This window comes from Gadus macrocephalus, chromosome 15 (assembly GCF_031168955.1).
Source record: "Gadus macrocephalus chromosome 15, ASM3116895v1".
Lineage (NCBI taxonomy): Eukaryota > Metazoa > Chordata > Actinopteri > Gadiformes > Gadidae > Gadus > Gadus macrocephalus.
In genome coordinates, this window is record NC_082396.1 from 12,389,941 (window position 1) to 12,408,127 (window position 18,187).

At 45.3% G+C, this 18,187-nt stretch overlaps 1 protein-coding gene across 1 annotated transcript in view; it reads left to right on the plus strand.

Moving 5' to 3' along the window:
• The window catches only part of LOC132473660 (cilia- and flagella-associated protein 46), a 72,728-nt gene that overhangs the window by 46,851 nt on the left and 7,690 nt on the right, over positions 1-18,187 (plus strand). Inside the window, exons 44-56 of the mRNA XM_060073871.1 lie at positions 518-694; positions 4,159-4,256; positions 4,605-4,681; positions 5,614-5,783; positions 5,980-6,089; positions 6,349-6,446; positions 7,382-7,555; positions 10,239-10,318; positions 10,507-10,567; positions 11,295-11,330; positions 13,000-13,105; positions 13,643-13,755; positions 17,246-17,327. Of these exons, the coding sequence (XP_059929854.1) occupies positions 518-694; positions 4,159-4,256; positions 4,605-4,681; positions 5,614-5,783; positions 5,980-6,089; positions 6,349-6,446; positions 7,382-7,555; positions 10,239-10,318; positions 10,507-10,567; positions 11,295-11,330; positions 13,000-13,105; positions 13,643-13,755; positions 17,246-17,327 (1,382 nt within the window). The remainder of the gene's footprint in view (positions 1-517; positions 695-4,158; positions 4,257-4,604; positions 4,682-5,613; positions 5,784-5,979; positions 6,090-6,348; positions 6,447-7,381; positions 7,556-10,238; positions 10,319-10,506; positions 10,568-11,294; positions 11,331-12,999; positions 13,106-13,642; positions 13,756-17,245; positions 17,328-18,187) is intronic.

The following is an 18,187-nucleotide window of genomic DNA, read 5'->3' on the forward strand; positions in this document are numbered from 1 at the left end:
ACAGTTTATCTTCTGATGGAGGGGGCTTGCAGCACGCCTCCTTGGTCCTTTCTTCCTTCATTGGAAAATCACTCCTTAGATTCACCAGCTTTTATAGGGAAACGCAAGAGCATATTCCAACATATAAATATCAATAAGTCTACATTTTCCATTGTTATAACTGTTTGCTCAGCCAAAGTGGTGGTTCCTAATGTGTGTGTTGTTCCAAGCCGGGAGTCTCCCTCTAGGACCCCATGCATGATGTGAAACCGTTTTCCATTACAGTTCCTTGGGTAGTCTGTGTGATAACCAAACTCCATTCTGGAGTCCTCTAACATGGCCTATATCTTCTAACTTAATTTAAATCAAATCAGTGTAACGGTCATCGACTCAGGGAGTCTCTGCTATTTGTCCACTCAATTGTATTCTTCATCCCATTCTTTGTGTTCCTGTTGTGGTTCTCTCCATTTAAACACTTGGTATTGTGGTTTTACACGTAAAGTGATCAATAAAGCTTGTTGGGCTCTGTGTTTCCCAGAGTTGCCGCAGCAGCGCTGCCATGGCTGAGGTCCTGGCCTCAGCGTCTTCTGGGGCCTCTGGGGCCTCACGTCTCTCCTCCTTCCTGGGGCTCCTGGGTGACCTGCATCACTCCCAGGAGGAGACCCCCAGCAGCAGGCTGAGAGCACTGAAGGATCATCTCACCACTCTCTCCCAGGTATGCTCCCTCTCCCACGATACACAAACCTCCTTTTAGAGCACTCTGTATTAATGAATATTATTGAGCCAAGGGGCCAATTTAACCTGTTGTAGGACTGTGTGATTTTCTAGAGTTCTGGGTAAATTCTGGCATTTAACTCCCCTGTGAGTGCAGGTTAGTCATTGAAAAAACTAGAATGCAATAACACTTATTTAGCTTTAGCTAGTTCAGGTTACCACTTAGATATCTGATTTGCGTTGGATTCTTGTGGACATAGCACATATATGTCTAACCATATTTTACAGGCAAATCACACAAATGTGGTCACACAATTAGTACATTTCAAAACAAAATTAGTGCCCTTTAAACCCTAACCCTGAACAACCATTACCTACACGCACATCTAACCCTAATAAGTAATGAGCCTAATAATCGGAAATTTCTTACCTAACTCTAGATGTAATCACGTAATACCACAAACTCTACCTTGCAGGATTATATTATATATAACAGGATTAGGTTGTGTTATGACGTTTTATTGCAGCATGACCTTTATGTTTAAAGGGATACTTCACCGGTGGAGATATGAAGGTTATATGAAGTAAATAATTCGATGTATTATAAATGTGCAAAAAAAATTGAAATTGGTTCATCCTAACCTGAGAAAAGGCAGAAAGTGTCTCTGGCTCAAAAGTAAGAAATCCTCCAACTACCACAGTGCATTGCGCTCGCTGCATCGCCCGCCTGTTTCTGTTTGGAGGGGCCATGGTCCTAGCGCGGGTGGTAGCCAAGCAAACCTTGTGTAAACATATCCCTGTGATACGTTGACTAGTTTAGACTTCTGCCCTCGTTTTTGTATATTACTAGCATTTGTACTCGACCTTTTCTCCCCAGTTGAAATAAGTGTTTATCTTATACCGTAGGCCTAATTTAGTATAACAGCACTTGGGTTAGTAAACAAATCAAAACAACCAAAATGAATTTGTTGAAGTTTTATTCATGGAAATACTATTTACAAAAATATAACGTGAAGGGTTTGCTAGAGTCAAAATAGTCACAGCTCATCTTGAGCATCTACTGTCTCCTGGAAGCCACGGTATTGCCCATCTTGTGCTGGGTAATTAGCTCTGATGGCCTGGACAACACAGAAAGCCGATACTGTCTAAGAAAGAAAGAGAACAACATTAGCAAAGCAAGATAAATTATGCCTTGAGTAGCCTATACAGCATTACACAGACTTCAAGCTAACGTAACGAAGCCTATGCTTTGCCAATAAGATCGGCTACTTTCGGATAACTACATTATCATGTTCCCCAGGACTCAAAACTATTGTAGCCAATGTGTTAATAATAATAATAACAATAATAAATTGTATTATTATTAACACATTGGCTACAATAGTTTGGAGTCCTGGGGAACATGATAATGTAGTTATAACACTAGTAAAACACGTACTCTATGCTCAGACGTCTGTTTCTCCCGGCGGGCTTTGGCTGGCGTTTCCAGTTCACTTTCTGGGTCCGGAAATATGTATCCCATACCCAACTGTTCAGATGAGGCGTAAAGCCTGGGTGAGAGGTTACACTGTCACACATGGCCCCGTCCTCACCTGATTCAGCCATTTATTCTAGAAGAAACTTGCATCGCTGAAATTCGCTGCAGCACAGGGTCCCCGCAGCAGCCTCCTCCTTTATTTGTGTCGATTCTTCCTGGATGTATTCTGGCTCATACTAATAGCCCTGAATGTCCGAATCCAACAATAGATTTTCAATATCCGCTCTGGCTGTTTCACATTGCAAATTTGTTCTCTAGCTAAGCGGTGAAGAAACATGGCGGACATTGTATTTGCATCTCCCGCCCCCCCTCATTCCTTATTTGTGGGCTCACAAATTTGCGGAACCATGGGTTTGTAGTCCTCTGCCCTTCTAGCAGGCAAGCAACGTTCTCCCGAGATGACGTCGAACGCATCATTTGACGTCATTTCGGGAGAAAATTAGATCAGGAAAGCTGGGCCAAGGGAAGACTGGGTTAGACTGGGAATTTTTATTTTTTTTATATTACAATAGCGATTTTACAATGATAGAACGCCGGTTCTGAATGGGTGAAGTATCCTTTTAAGAGCCAGGGGGCCCACTGTTTCAGGTGGAATTCAAACACAATGAGTTACCCTAGCCTGCCTATGGTCCCCCAGTAGCTAGAAAACAATCACTAGGTATCCTGCTCTGCCTTTGAAAAATGAAAGCTCAGACAATCCGATTTTGAATTTGGCCCCATATGTCATCATAAGGGGCAAAGTTACCTCTCCTTTAGCTGCCTTGGCTGCCAATGAGACAATGAGCTACAACCATGCGAGCCCCACATGTGTGTGTGTGTGTGTGAATACACACACTGTAACGCAAGTGTTGTACACTTCTTTGTTATTTGGAAAGCCGTTCTGCTGTTGGTGTTATGGAGCATAACACATCGGGTTCTCTGACGTCTCTGGTATTTCCACAATGAGACTCGCAGTGGGGGTTGTCTCAGCCATGGTTGAGAAGGAATTGGGGGAAAAATAATTTTGGCTTTGACTCCCTGAAGTACATGAACCGCGACATGGAGGAGGAAGGGATTGTTGCCCGCGATTGTCTCCCGCCGCAGCCCCACTGCCCGCCGCGAGGCACTACCGCCGCGAGGCACCACCGCCTCGGCAGCGGGCAGCGGGGCTCCGGCAGGAGACAATTGGTCAACAATCGCAGGCGACAATCCCTTTCTCCTCCATGTCGCGGTTCAGTCTACTTCAGATTGATGTGGAAGTGGAAGAACCAGAGACGTCGGAGAACCCGACGCAGTCGTTTGAGATACATTATATCGTCTGGAGGCTCAAACAGCTTCTGGCCGTGATAATATATATTATAAGATATAGATATCTTTGTATAATAGATACATAGATATAGAGCTCCAGGACTCCCACCGGAGCACCCGGAGTGTTCTAGAATATTTACAGAACACGGTCAACAGCTGTTTGCTCCTCGTCATTGCGATACATCCACTGTTAACACAACCGCATGGTACCATGGCCGCAAGCTACTCAGGGCCACACCCCCACCCCACCACACTGCACCAAGGCTGAATTTCTTGAACGTCTTCAAGGACTGTATTAGGGGGCCACTAACAGCTATATAAAAGCATTCATAAAGTAGCATGCCATGGGATCTTTAAGCAATAAGCAATATTGTCTATGAAATCCGGCACATACCGTAGCGTTAAACTATAGCTGTCTGAGAACCTTACCCTCGGATGCGGATATTAAACCAATTTGCTTCTCAGACAGAGCTTCCCCATCCACAAACACCGTAGCGTTAAACTATAGGTGTCTGAAAAGCCCAAGTTCCGTGAGGAAGTTGGGCCATAACTACAGCACCTAGTTAAATGATTGGGGTAAAAGATTGTGATGTAATATTACATCAGAAATGTATTTCCCTGACAACTACTATCGTGCACAGGCATACCGCCACCTGGCCATTAACCCAAACCACCTTAGCATTCTGGGAGAGCTGCCGCCAAACCTCACTCTCCTGCTGCTGCAGCACAACCAGGACGGGTACTGTCCGGCTCACTCCCTCACTCTAGCTGAGATGCACACACTCTTTATCTCTCTCTCGTCCTCCACACATATAAACACAGCACACACTCTCTCTCTTGCTCGCTCTCTTTCTCTCTCATTCTCTCGCTCTTTCTCTCTCTCGTTCAGACTCTTTCTCTCTTTGACCCTCCATACGCATTAACAAACACATAGTCCTCACAGACACAAACTATAGAGCTGATAGCTACACTGGTACAGACATCATTAGGCAGCCCTGCACTGTGCAACTGTATTTGGAATTAATCATGAAACAATGAAATTGTGTGTGTATAGTCAAAAAGTCCTCTGTGTTTGTATGTGTTTGAGGTCTAAACTTTATGGAGCACTGTATGAAAAGGTCGAGCCTATGGATCATCAAAAAGGCAAGGCAGCGCAATCTACAGGTGAGACATCACACATTACATCATTCTCTCTATGGCGTTGGCCTGGAAGTTGCTCCTATGAACTGCAAAGCAACCCTTTAAGGAGCACTTCCATCAATCTTTGTATGTGTGCATATGGTTCAGTTTGTTAGTTCACTTTTGTGACCACAAACAAATGAATGCCCTGCATGCGAAAGCTGTTTACAGCATTGGAATAGAACGAGGGGAGATTAGCATGCCCTGCTTTTCTGCCTGACTGAGATGTGTGAGGTAAGTAAGGGGAGAGTTCACTCCTAATGAAGACACAAGGTCCTGGGGATGAACTGTGCGAACACCAAGGCATGCCGTTCTCTGTAGCACCTTGCGCTGTACCACCAAATTGCCTGTCCATGGAATCCAATAAGAAGTCTACTGGTACTCCCAGAGTTGCAGATCTGCTGATTTATTCAGTGTTGTGCTCTAAAACAGAGGGATAAAATAATGACTGCGGTGCCGAATATGGACCTGCACATCTTTTCACATTTTCCACTTGTTTTTGATTCCGCTGAAATCGAGTGCCACTCTGGACAGGTGCTCGTATGTCATTTCCTCTTAAATGAGGTCCCATTTGTGCTTTCAAATTAGGATCTCCTTAGTTAGGTCCTCATAAGACAGGTGCTTATAAGACAGATGCTTAACATGCTCAGTGCGAGAGCTACACAAATTCAGATCCCTTTATCTCTGGTCGTTGGGCGAGTTTCAATTAAGAATAGCAATATAATCTTGGATTGTTGGAACACACGTAGAATATAGGTAGTGATAAATAGAAGAAAGCAATGGCGAGAAAAGAGAGAATCTTGAGGGACAATTACAAGGTCTGTTTGTATGTGTGTGTATGCGTGTGCGTGTGCGTGTGCGTGTGCGTGTGTGTGTGTGTGTGTGTGTGTGTGTGTGTGTGCATGCTGTTGTCACAGCAGCGGTGCTAACATGCACTAGGGTGGCTAAGGTGCAGGTCAGCCCAGGGATGCTGCTGGCTTTGCGGGGAAATATTCGGACCTTCGCCAAACAGACTGGGGAGATCCTCTTGGACGAGGCCCGTCGGCACAGCAATGAGACAGGGCACGCCCCCCAGTCTTCCAGAGCAGTAGGTTTAATTATTTATTTATTTTTAAACTCTGGCGCCCTTGCAATATTTGTCTGCAATGGCCATGGGTAAGGTTTCGGAAATATCTCCTTCACTCTTTCTCTCTTTCTAATTACTTTTCTCTCTCTCTTGCTATTAGAAGCCTTTTTGAAGCGAATCCTTGCTCTTCATGCTGTCCATCTCTGTGTCACCACAGAAAACCCTGAGTGGAGAACAGGAGCAGGCGGCTCAGTTCAGAGCTGTCGTGGAGGCGATGGAGAACTATCTGCATCCCATCATCTCTCAGTTGGACTGCTCCCGCTTCAGGTGCGTGATGTAGTCAGTAGACCCAACTACCCTGGCTGGCTGACCCATTGCTGTTCTTAAAAATAATCCATGCAAAACAATGCACGACTCTTCAATGTGTCACGAAGTGTATTTTCTTTTTTACTTGAGTAATGTAAATTTGACTTTTTCAAGATTTTCATCTGAAAACCTTAATCTTTACTGTTTTCATGCCTTGCAACATGGGGGACCCCCAATCCCCTAGTCTTTCTGTCCTTAATGTCCCCCTCTCTTACCTCAGTAACCCCAGGAAGAAATCTCCTTCTGGGCACGCCCAGGAGTCAGAGAGACTAGAAGAGAAGGAGGAGAAACAGAAGGGATTGGCTAAAGATCAACCTGGTATATGTTCAGGAACGTCACATGGCCATGAACACAGACACGCACACACACACGAACACACACACACACACACACACACACACACACACACACACACACACACACACACACACACACACACACACACACTTTCAATCACATTGACATAAACACACACACACACACACACAATATCATGTACAAATACATCAACAATGACCACACACACACACACACACAAACTTTATTAATATTAATATTCAAATCTATTCAAATATTTATTAATAATAGGGTTAGTAAGACCTGGATTGGGCTTCGCGGTTTGTTTACCGCGTTGCTATGGTTACCGGTCTTGCGTGTTCCAACGGTTTATTAGCTTTCTAATAAATCGCTGTCTAATCAATACTTCATTCACTGCCTCTTCCGTAGTCATTACAATATTATGAATGGACTGCGTCGGGTTCTCCGACGTCTCTCCCTTTTGGCCTGCCCATAACAGGTTCGAATATTAAGGGCTGCCTAATATTCATTCGAATTTTGATTTATTCGGAGTCAAAGCCCTAACACACACACTCCTGTCGAACAGCCCCTCCCAATTGAGACTCTGCAGCAATCTATACCTCATACACCGTATAGATCAGGAAGGTAACCCCCACCTCCCCTAACCAACCAACCTTCAGATATCAAAGTCAATGTGTCATACAGAAAATATATACCAAGGTTTTTGCCGTTCGATGCCGTCATTATAATTTCCGGACCACTTGCATACAAAGCCCCATAGCTCAAAGCCTCTGTGGCTGTCAGTCAGTCATAAACATTACATGTGATCGGTTCTCAGGGATCATGGGATGACCACCGTCAGCTGTTGGGTTACCTGCATTTTCTTTGAAAGACTATTATCAGGCCAGGGAAGGTTGTACTCCAATAAATCTACAATCAGAAATGTGTGTTGGCAGCCTGCCCTCCCCAGGACCCGGGGGTGTGTGTGGTGCTCCTGGCTGACCAGTGGCTGCAGGAGCTGCCGCTGGAGGCCCTGTCTGTCCTGCAGGGCCGGGGGGTCGGCTCCGTGTCCCGGGACTTCTCCCTGCAGCTCCTCCACGCTCGGCTGCACCGGGACCAGCCTGAGAAAGGTAATTTAGGCACATACACACACATGGTCTGTGTATCTCTCTCTCTCTCTCTCTCTCTCTCTCTCTCTCTCTCTCTCTCTCTCTCTCTCTCTCTCTCTCTCTCTCTCTCTCTCTCATATAGATACAGATGTATACTCTCTCTCATATAAAACAATGTAGTATGTTCAACGCAGCTACTAACCTCAGGGGCACACACACATACATGCACACACAAAAAAACAGAAATAAAAAAAAACATCAATGTAACTCTAATTTGGTCAACACAGCCACTAACTATAGGCAACACACACACACACACACACACAGAAACACATCTACAATCATTGACAAACAAGCTCAAAGTAGCTTTCAGCATGCAGCATTTCAGAATGCTCATGTGACTAGGAGCCTATTACGTGTGCAATGTTTGTAAACTCTGAAATGTGGGAGAGCAAATAAGCTCTCCAAATTGCTTGGCTGTCGGCCATGAGGTATTTCTGTCACATTAAAAACGGTTGAGTGCTCTACATTTATTTGACCTTATTTCTCCTTGTTTCAATCATTCACATATTCATCGCTTACTCAAAGAATAATACACTTGAATTATTGCTTAAGACTTATTTTGCAGCCTTTAGTCTGAGAAATGCTTCTTTGAACAGCTTTGTTATGGTTGAGATTCACTTGCTTTGGACTCCTTTAATCAATATGAAAGGATTGGGCTGTTCCGTTTGTATCTACTCCATATCCAACTTCACAAGTTACAATAATTTGTTCCTGATCCTTCGGCTTGGTTTGGGAAGACATCTAATTTCGTATAGATTATATTATATTATAGGCAATGAAACAAGTCCAAGAGCTGTCCTGTTGCCTTGATCAGCATAATTGATTCACTTTATTCACTTGGCTATTGTGCTTCTGATGTCCTATAACATACCGTAAACCTCTGTGCTCTATCACTAAAAGACCATAAAACTTTCCATCCGACCCACAGCTGTTTGGGCTGCATGGCGGCACCCTCTTTGATAGGGTGTTGTGCTGAACGACTACTGAGAGAGAGATGCTGAGAGGGAGATCCCAATGACTTTAATGGATTTCCATTTTAATCATTTTCGTAGGTTCTACTTTTTCTTAAAGTGTTTCTACAACTCCCCTGATTGATTAAGTAGTACACCTCATATAGTAGTGAACACCAATACGTGAACGGAGAGAGGATAGCGCAAAATAATCATAATCATGTCATCGTGTTTCACAAACCCACCTGCAGCCAACTTTAACTACCCTCAAAGTCCATGCAGACCTCAGTGAACCATTGCCACCGTAAGCCTCAGCGACCCATCGAACGCCAGCCTCATCGACCAAGGGACCGGGGAGAGGGACCTTTTCTTTTTTTTTTTTATCTAGTTTTCCTTTTGATTGATTTAAGAAAATGCATGTTCCTCTAGCTCATCGTTATTCAAGCATGGAGCTGTGGAATAACAAAGTCATGTTTCTCTTGAGTCATGTAGAGGGTTCTTGCGCATTTACATGAATCACAGCCCCCTACTTACAGTGTATCCGGTCGTCTATTAAACAGCAGATTACCATTCACAATAAATGACGACATGTACTCGTTTCCGCGTCTATGGCAATTGCCAAGTCCACTTGATGACTTGATTAGTAGTTCTGCTGTTAAGAGTCAGACAGGTGCAGCCACGTGCAAAGCATTTCTCCTCTCCTCTGAGTGAGATTTTAGAACGGGCAGAACACTATAAACGACGTGAACACTATTTGGATTTGCAGACGGCGTTACCTTTTTAAAGGTTGTATAATTTGCATAACTTTGATGCGCTTTCAAAGGTTACAGGTAAATTAGGTACTGTGTGTTTGTCTGTCTGTCTGCGCGTTTGGGTGTGTGTGTGTGTGTGTGTGTGTGTGTGTGTGTGTGTGTGTGTGTGTGTGTGTGTGTGTGTGTGTGTGTGTGTGTGTGTGTGTGTGTGTGTGTGTGTGTGTGTGTGTGTGTGTGTGTATGCTGTTTGCATATATAACACAACCACAGAGAGGTGCAGATATGTAGCGCCTTATCACACATCGTCACAAAGCAAGGATAACAATGGAAAACAAAAACACCTAATCCCTCCCCTCCAACAAAGCATTACCATCATCCTGATGTCAACACTTTACCATTGTGTCAAGAAGATGTACTACCCCAGGCCACTTCCGAAGGTGCTATTTGTTATTCCGCGCGGCACTTTGCATGAAACATGCCCAAGAGGAATCAGAGCTTGAGATGGGAAGCTCACAAACAAACAGGTGCAAAAGCTTACTTTTGTTTTTTTGCAGTCTTTTGTGTCACAACCACGATCTTCTGGGACACAAAGTGTCCCACGAGTTCTGAAGGACCTGGAGCAAGTCCTGCTTCTTACTGTCTGTTTCCTCAAGCAATCGAATGAGTAAGGAGTGTTTGCTTCTAAATGTGGAGATCACACCGTTTTCATTTCCCATCAACAGTGAAAAAGAGCTTTTGGAATCACAGTGGTGATGAACTTCCTGAAAGTGCACCACAAGAAGAAATGTAACTTTAATTCCAGGTCATCATACTGTCTCATTGGATATAATAAGCTGAGTTAGAGGTCAGGTAGTCATAAATTGAATTCAACCCTGTAAATCGAGTCTCGCACAGAAGGGCGTGTGTGCTTAATTTGTTTTTGCATCCTGTTTGTGGCAGTTGAAGGTGACAATAAACAAGAGACCAAAGGGGCCAAGGCGGCCAAGGGGAAGGGAGATCAAAGCAGAGCCATCAAAGTGGTGAGTTCAGTCAATTAATCTGCCTCCGCCAGATACCTGCTGTCTGCACCGGAAACTATTTAACTTTCCGTTGGCCTCGCTTTTAAGTATGGCTTTTAATCGATGACATAATGTTGTTTATTATTCTGTGTGATGATCTGTATACTAATATAATAATACATATTTGGGGGTTTTGTGATTTCTCCAAGCCTCCAGTAAACCGCGTGCTGCCTCCCCACGCTTTCCCAGTTGATGCACAGGATTTTAAATGTATTCTTTTTTTCAAGAGCTGTTGGTTTCAAATAATATTATGCTTATGTGTTGGTCATCACACACTAACTTCAAGCAAGTTATAGCGTACGTTTATTTTTTTGTATCCAAGCCTCTACCCATTCCAGTGTTACTGACCTCACCGCAATGGCCCACACAAACTCACTCTCTGAAACATTTCAATCACGTAGGAACTTGAACTTGTTCAATGGTTGATAACGAATTGTCATAAAAAAACGCTAATTGTTGAATAATGGGTTGTTTGACCTCATATGGAATTGGTTCTCAGAAATGGGCAGGGCCATGGAGAGTAGTTAGAGTAATGAAATGCTTGTTGAATGCCCGAGTGTAAGGAAGGAGAGTGAACACTATGACCTTTGAAGAAGACGGACAGACAGACAGACGAACGGATGGAAAGACAGACAGACAGATGGACAGACAGACACACAGATGGACAGAGACAGACAGAGAGAGACACACAGACAGAGAGGTACAGACGGACAGCAAGAAAGAAAGATGGAGAGAGACAGATTAGGTGTTTGGATGACCTATGAATTTAGCCTAAAGGATGTCAAAAGGCCATTTGTGCATTATGCTCTCGTAACACCATTGAAGGTTAAACATGTCTTTTATCACACTGTTACAAAAGATTGGATTGGTGCAAACTATTTAGTCACCCCCTAGGGGCATTCATTTCCATGGAACATTCTTCTTAACACCACCTCAGATATCGTCGACCCCTACAATGACTACAGCAACTACGGTGAGTAAAAATGTATAAATCTCATAAAATAAATTGCATTTTTATCCAATGTATTGAAAAGATCACGATGCAGCCAGCACACAGTGAGCGATTAATTACGTTTATTACAGTGACAGTGAGGAAATTAAAACCAAAGTTCCATTATTAGTGAAGTAGATGGCATCTCTCCCAGATTATCCCAAAGGGAACGCCGTTGCAGAACTCTCCAAAGTACTCCCCAAAGTCGGAGGTCTCATCACAAATGACATCTTCACACCTAGACTACACACACACACACACACACACACAACCACACACACACAACCACATGCACACACGGTTCCAATGCCATCTTTGTCGGCCTGTACGTGTTTGTATTGCACTTGATGTAGAAACTGTGACGTTGAAAAGTGTGGAGAAGACAGCCACTGCTTTTTGACAAAATGTGTGGACTAAAATAACTTTGAAGGAAACCCTATGTGTTTATTTGCATGTGCATGAGTGTGTGCATGATGAAGTGTGTGTGTAGAAGTTTGTCATTTGCACACTTCCATGTCATCCGTGTCATATGCTCCAGCTACTGTCCTAGGGGCATGTGACTGTAGAGTCCTTATGGCCTGCTTTTTAAAGAGCCCACCCTTCTTCAGGGTCCCAGATGTAGCGCTCGATGAAAAGAACTAGAAGAACGCTAAATGTGTACGCCCCTTTTAATGTGCCCCCCACAATGTTCAAAGGACACCTGGGCCGCTAAATGGAGGGGTAGGGTGGGGGCTGAGCAGAGCTATATGGGTGTTCGGGCAGGAAGAGGTGAGTGGAGGGCAAGGTTTTGCGGCAGGGAGGAGTGGGTGGAGGGGAGGGAAGGGCTGGGTAGAGGGGAGAAGGGGAGGGAGGGCATGAGTGGAGGGGAGGAATGGGTGGAGGGGAGGGGTGGGTGGAGAGGAGAGGAGAAGTGGGTGGAGGGGAGGGGTGGGTGGATGGGAGGAATGGGTGGAGGGGAGGAGAGTGATGGGTGGAGGGGAGGGGAGGGCTAGGCGGAGAGGAACGGTTGGAGGGGAGGAATGGGTGGAGGGGAGGGAATGGGTGGTGGGGAGGGAATGGGTGGTGGGGAGGGGAGGGTGGTGGGGAGGGGAGGGTGGAGGGGAGAAGTGGGTGGGGTCAGGGCCGGCATGGCAGTAATGGGCTGGTGCCTTGCACCCGGGGAACAGAGGCAGGAAGTCCTTCTGATGGCCAGCGGGGGGACAGAGCCGCGAAGTGATTAATGTTCTGCAGTGGTGGGGAGAGTCAGTTCCCCCACACGTCACCCGCCCCCACCCCTACCCGCCACGCTCTGCGAGGAGCCCCTCCGAGTATCTTTCATGCAGTGAAACTTAGCTGTACTGTACTTTTTGTCCCCAAAGTTTAGTTACCCTTTTCAAGGGTCTTCACTTTGCACTCCAGTACACTTCAGATGAAGTGAGCTATTTATAGCCTAATAATAATCTATACATTCTCTCTTTCTCTCTCTCACTCCATGTGTTTGTTTGTTTATGTGTGTATGTGTGTGTAATATGTATGCATCTATTCATGAATGTGTGTGTGTGTGCTGTGCATATTTTTATGATTTTGATTGTGTGCATGCATATACTTATGATTCTGTGTGTGGGTGTGTGTGTTTGCATGTGTGTGTGTGTGTGCGTGTGCGCGCACACAGAGGGCGGCAGTCTGGCTGAGAGGATGAAGGTAACTCTGGACGACCACAGCCAGCAAGGTGCTTCTCTCTGGGATGGCTTCATGGGCAGCAGCAGACACACTCCAAGGTAATTCACACTGAGAGAGGTGTTCGGGGATCAAAGGTTGCGGGTTAAAATAATCAACCACACATGCCCTAATGTTCCACTCTGAGGAAGGTGAGTGTCAAGTCATTTATTACTCACCATCCTTCCTGCTCATGATGTCCCAACACTCCAGATAAAGGGCATGTATGTGATGGGTCCGCGCTGATATCACCATGACGCATCTCCCAACTTCAATGGGAATGGAAGCACCCGGGTTCTGTTTTACTTTACTTTTGACCACGGCATGAACAACAGCGCAGTTAGAAGACAACATGATTTGGATTATCTGATTGTCTTGCAGTCATTTTATCTCAGCTATAAACATTGATCCCCCGCAACACTCAAAGATACAAACATTGCTCTATCCACTAGTAACCTTAAATATGCAACCTACACAGGCCTTAAATATTAAGAATTTTTTATCCACTTTTTGAATGTCAACCTTGCATAATGGGATATGCCATGTTCACATGCCATGTTCCCTGTGTACGCTCCACGCCTCTCTGTCTGCTGGTCCAGTCTGGCCCAGGTTGAGCAGCTCCTGGCCGGGTGCAGCGGCTTCATCTACCTTGGGACGGAGCGCTTCATGGCCAACGTCCCCCCTGTCAAGCTTGCAGCCATGGATCTCTCTGGTACTCTACCCCTCATTTACTCCACCCACAGAATCCTTCGACCCACCCACTCACTCACCCACCAAGCTGAACGCCATACCCCCTTCTCTTCGCACTGAGATCTGTATTTGCATACCAAAACTAAAACTCCATCACATCCGGTGACTGTATGTCACCTGCTACCGTTTTCAGGTGACACAACCCTCAACAGGAGCCTGTGAATGCATTCATGCAGTGCCTCAGTAACCTTTGATACCACTCCCAACCACATGTGAACCGGGTCAGTCAGGGCGAGGGGGCCTTGTCCAAGGACCTATTTAGTGCTGCCACGGCGAAGGTGTAGTGTGTTGCTTTTGACCTTCAGTTGTTTGATTCTTAAAATACAATATGGAGAATTCCCAACGCAACATTCCATAGTTCCATTTCTCGCGCAATCTAACAGCACCGATACAAAGCAGATGTAGAATTGTCCTAACCCATCTGGTATATGGCCTTCAAGGCAGTTGACATTGCAGTTGCTCTCGGTATATATGATACAACACAGTATTCGATGCGTGGCGCCTCGCCTCAGGAGCTAAAGTGCTTCACATGTGAGCAACACAGAACAAGAATACAATAGAGTAAAAGAAAAATAACATACGTGACTTTAATATTTTATAGCAACAGAACTGTCAACAAGGTCTCCCTGTTCTCAGAATTTTAAAGTGGAGAAAACTCATCATTCAGAGCTTAGGTAGGCAATTTCGGGAACCGAGCCAGATTGGCTAGATTTGAAAAGTATCAAATCCAAAAGCTACCAAACCTCCCTTCAAGCCTCCCTACCAAGATACATGAATAGCTCGCAAAGGGTCTGCCAAGCCTTGTGGAAGACTCGTGCCTTTAGTGCATGGGCAGAGTGTGCGCAGGTAGCCGGGTAGGTAAACAGAGAGGTAGTTCGTCCAATAATTCATTTGGGGCTGAATGCAATGACTGGACGGGCTTGTTACAGGCCTGAGATATTCACAGAAATCCGATTATTTTTTTATCAGAGCTTTATGTTGGGATGTTAAAGATCATTTCAACAAATGTGTTTTAAAATATGTTGCCTACCCTAGCTTTAATGAGTAATTGCGTCATGCCGGCTTATAAAAATAGTAACTGGAGCACAAGGCTTACATTCTCAAACCCATCCGTTTTTCATCCTGTGTATGCATATATTTCAGTTTCTTAATGCCGAATCAAAAAGATTCTCGTCTGCTCTTTTTTTTTTTTGTGCATTAATCAGACTTCCCAAATCCTCCCATTATCTGATCATCTTCTACTGAGTAGCAACATACATTTGATCTCATTCAAAATATTTCTTAATATAATCAGATAAACAAATATACAACATACCGGAATTGCCGCAACCTATATGCCTACATGAAACTATTAGATCCAAGCCCCAGGCCCTATATGGCCCGACTTCCCCACAGCTTTGAACCCATCTGAAGTGCCTCCAATAGAATTTCCTCCTAAATAAATTACAACCTGGACTCCATGTTGCCTGTATGTGGATCAAAGGTCAAAACTTGTTTCTATGATCACAGTGAGTACAATTAGATTTATTATTTAATTACATTTTCTTTATTGTATTTTGTCTCAACTCTCCTGAATACCCCACTAATGTATTGAGGCTGTCTGTAATTGGTAAACGGACAGCATTTATAAAGAACACTTCAGATGTGTGGCCACTCAATACTCTATCGCTATTATTACCTCACATTCATTCATTCACACATACTTTTCAACACCGACGAGGGGGTCAACCCTGCATGGCAATGTTTAGCTCCTCAGCACCAGCTGGGGTTAGGTGTCTGGCTCAGGGTTGGGGTGAGCCGGGGTTCGAACCAGCAACATTTGGGTTGCCGGACACACCGCTCGGCCTCCTGGGCCAATGCCGCTATGTTGTAGCGTGGCAAGGTTAGCCAGGCTGCACAGATAGCGTGTCTTTATTTGATGTGACTGACAGAGAGATCTCTCTGGCTCACCCGCGGTTGCCCCAGGCCAGACATATGCGCCTGCCGGTAGCGCTGCTAACTATAGTGCGACTGACACCCTGTTCTAACTACCAGCTGTACTTTATAGCACAACAAAATATTAGCCCCACGGCCGACGGCTGCCCCTCCCCCACTATCCCCCTGCCCAGCGGGAGGCTGATTGTAGCTGACCAATGGCATTCTGATATTCACTATAGGCATCACCAGCTGGACAGAACGACCCAACATCTGAGAAGCTCAGGTCACCGACACTAGCGGCCCCAGGGGATGTCTGTGCCCCATGGTTACCACCTGGCTCCATGCATCCGTCCCAGCTTCTTCCTCAGCCACAGTCCCCCCCCCCCCCCCCCAATCCCAGACCTATCTGTGGCCAGATAGCAACACCTTCTTCTGAGCGGAAGGCAGGTGATCCAGAGTCCTGCCCATCCTGCTTCTCCGAGTAGTACTTTTTCGGGTCCAACACCTGCCTTCATCTGTCCCACCCTGTGCCCTCCTTCGTAAGCCAAATCACACCAGCCACCTGGCACACTTTTGGGCTTCGACTGCCAGGTGAAAGAGGCGGCTCATCCGAGAATTCTTCAGCTGAAATCGATCTAACCTCACACTCTACCCTCCCGGACTCTCTTCTTCTGCAGAACCAACAGCACATTTTGAGATTATTACATTATGAGAGCTTTATAGTCTCAATCCTGTAGGTCTTGTCTAATCGGCTACCCGTCTACTTTATCACCAACACTATCAGTCTGCTTATTTCCGTTAACCAGTGAAAACAGGTACATAGCGTTACCTAATAATGGCATTGGCCTCCTTGTATATTGGTATTGTGCTGGTATATCGGCCAATTGACAAGCTGGACCCCAGAAGACGCTGACCAGCTGTGAAATGCGCACTCTCTAATCAGAGATCCTGGCCTGCATCTGCATTTTGGTCCAAGCTAAGTGCATTGATCGTTCTGCACCTCCCTGTCCCACTCTCTCGCCACGCTCGACCGTATAAAACCCTCTCGCACCCTCTAACAGTCAATCCTGGGACAAATTACTAGTGTAAAACAAGATGAGATGTAAACTGCGGAACACTTTCAGTGGCCTCCATGCTGCATTCTACTGTAAGCGTACCACGTCTCCATTGTTGCGTTCAAGGTCACGAACGCTCATGACCGTGAAATGATCAAAAAAACAAATACAACATGCCATCGGGAACATGAAACGTGAGACATCTGCAGTTTAATTGTGCTTCAGTTTGGCTTTTATTTAGGCCAGTGCATGGTACTTTGTTATTCACTTTGTGTAGAAATATTGAACAGTGGCTAAAGCTGGGCAGCTTTAAGCCGCTTTTCCCCACATCAGATACCCCCTCCGCCACCCCTCACCGCAGGTCGGCTATCACAACAAATCTAATTAAATGATTTGGAAAACACTGTCTCTATTGGAGTGGCGGCAGTCATTCTTGGAGGCTGTTGGCCAATAAATCACTATTCCCTCTCTCTCCTCCAGAGTGCCACTTAGCGCTGATCTTCGACCTGCTCCAGAACAGAGCCAGTGCTGCACGCCAGTCAAACCTGGACCTGCAGAAAAGGTAAGGACAGTGATTTGAATGTAAAGGTGTCAAGTAGTTACCATCCTCGACTTGCACCCTTCTCCCTTCCTTAAAGGTCCCATGGCATGAAAATCTCACTTTATGAGGTTTTCTATCATAAATATGAGTTCCCCTAGCCAGCCAGTGGCTAAAACTTGCGTTCGGTGTGAAACGAGCACTAGGTGTTCTGCTTGCCTTTGAAAAAATGGAGGCTCAAGCGCGCTGATTTGGAATGTACCCATATGTCGTCATAAAGGATCTAAGCTCCTCCCCTTTCTCTGCCTGGCCCGGCCAGAGAATTTGGCCCGCCAATGAGACACGACCGTGCGAGCGCCACATGTGTGTGTGTGTGTGTGAATTAGGGCTGTCAAAATTGCTAAAAAATGACATTTGAATGTTCGTTTGGAAAAAAATCACGAATTTGAACTATTCGAATATCTGGTTGCCTATTTTACGCAGTTGCCGTCAATATGTCAATAATGCGACAAAACCATGGTTCAAATTATTGGGATATATATATATGCTATATATAGGGCGGCGGCTTCCTGCTGGGCATTTCCTTACTTTAAAACGAGGGACATCGCGAACAGACAGAGGCTCATTCACAAAGCAGTTAGGCGCTTGTACCGCGGGAGTGTTTTTTCACATTCGAATATTATGAGGGACATCGCGAACAGACAGAGGCTCACTCACAAAGCAGATAGGCGCTTGTGTAACCGAGCGTTGGCACTTAGATATTTATATGACAAGAATGACACAAGCGTGGAAGGGAAAATAGTCTTGTTTACTTAGTACATATCAGAAGTCACCCAGTCACAGCGTGAGAGCTGGAATACCTATATCCAAGTACGGAAACCCAG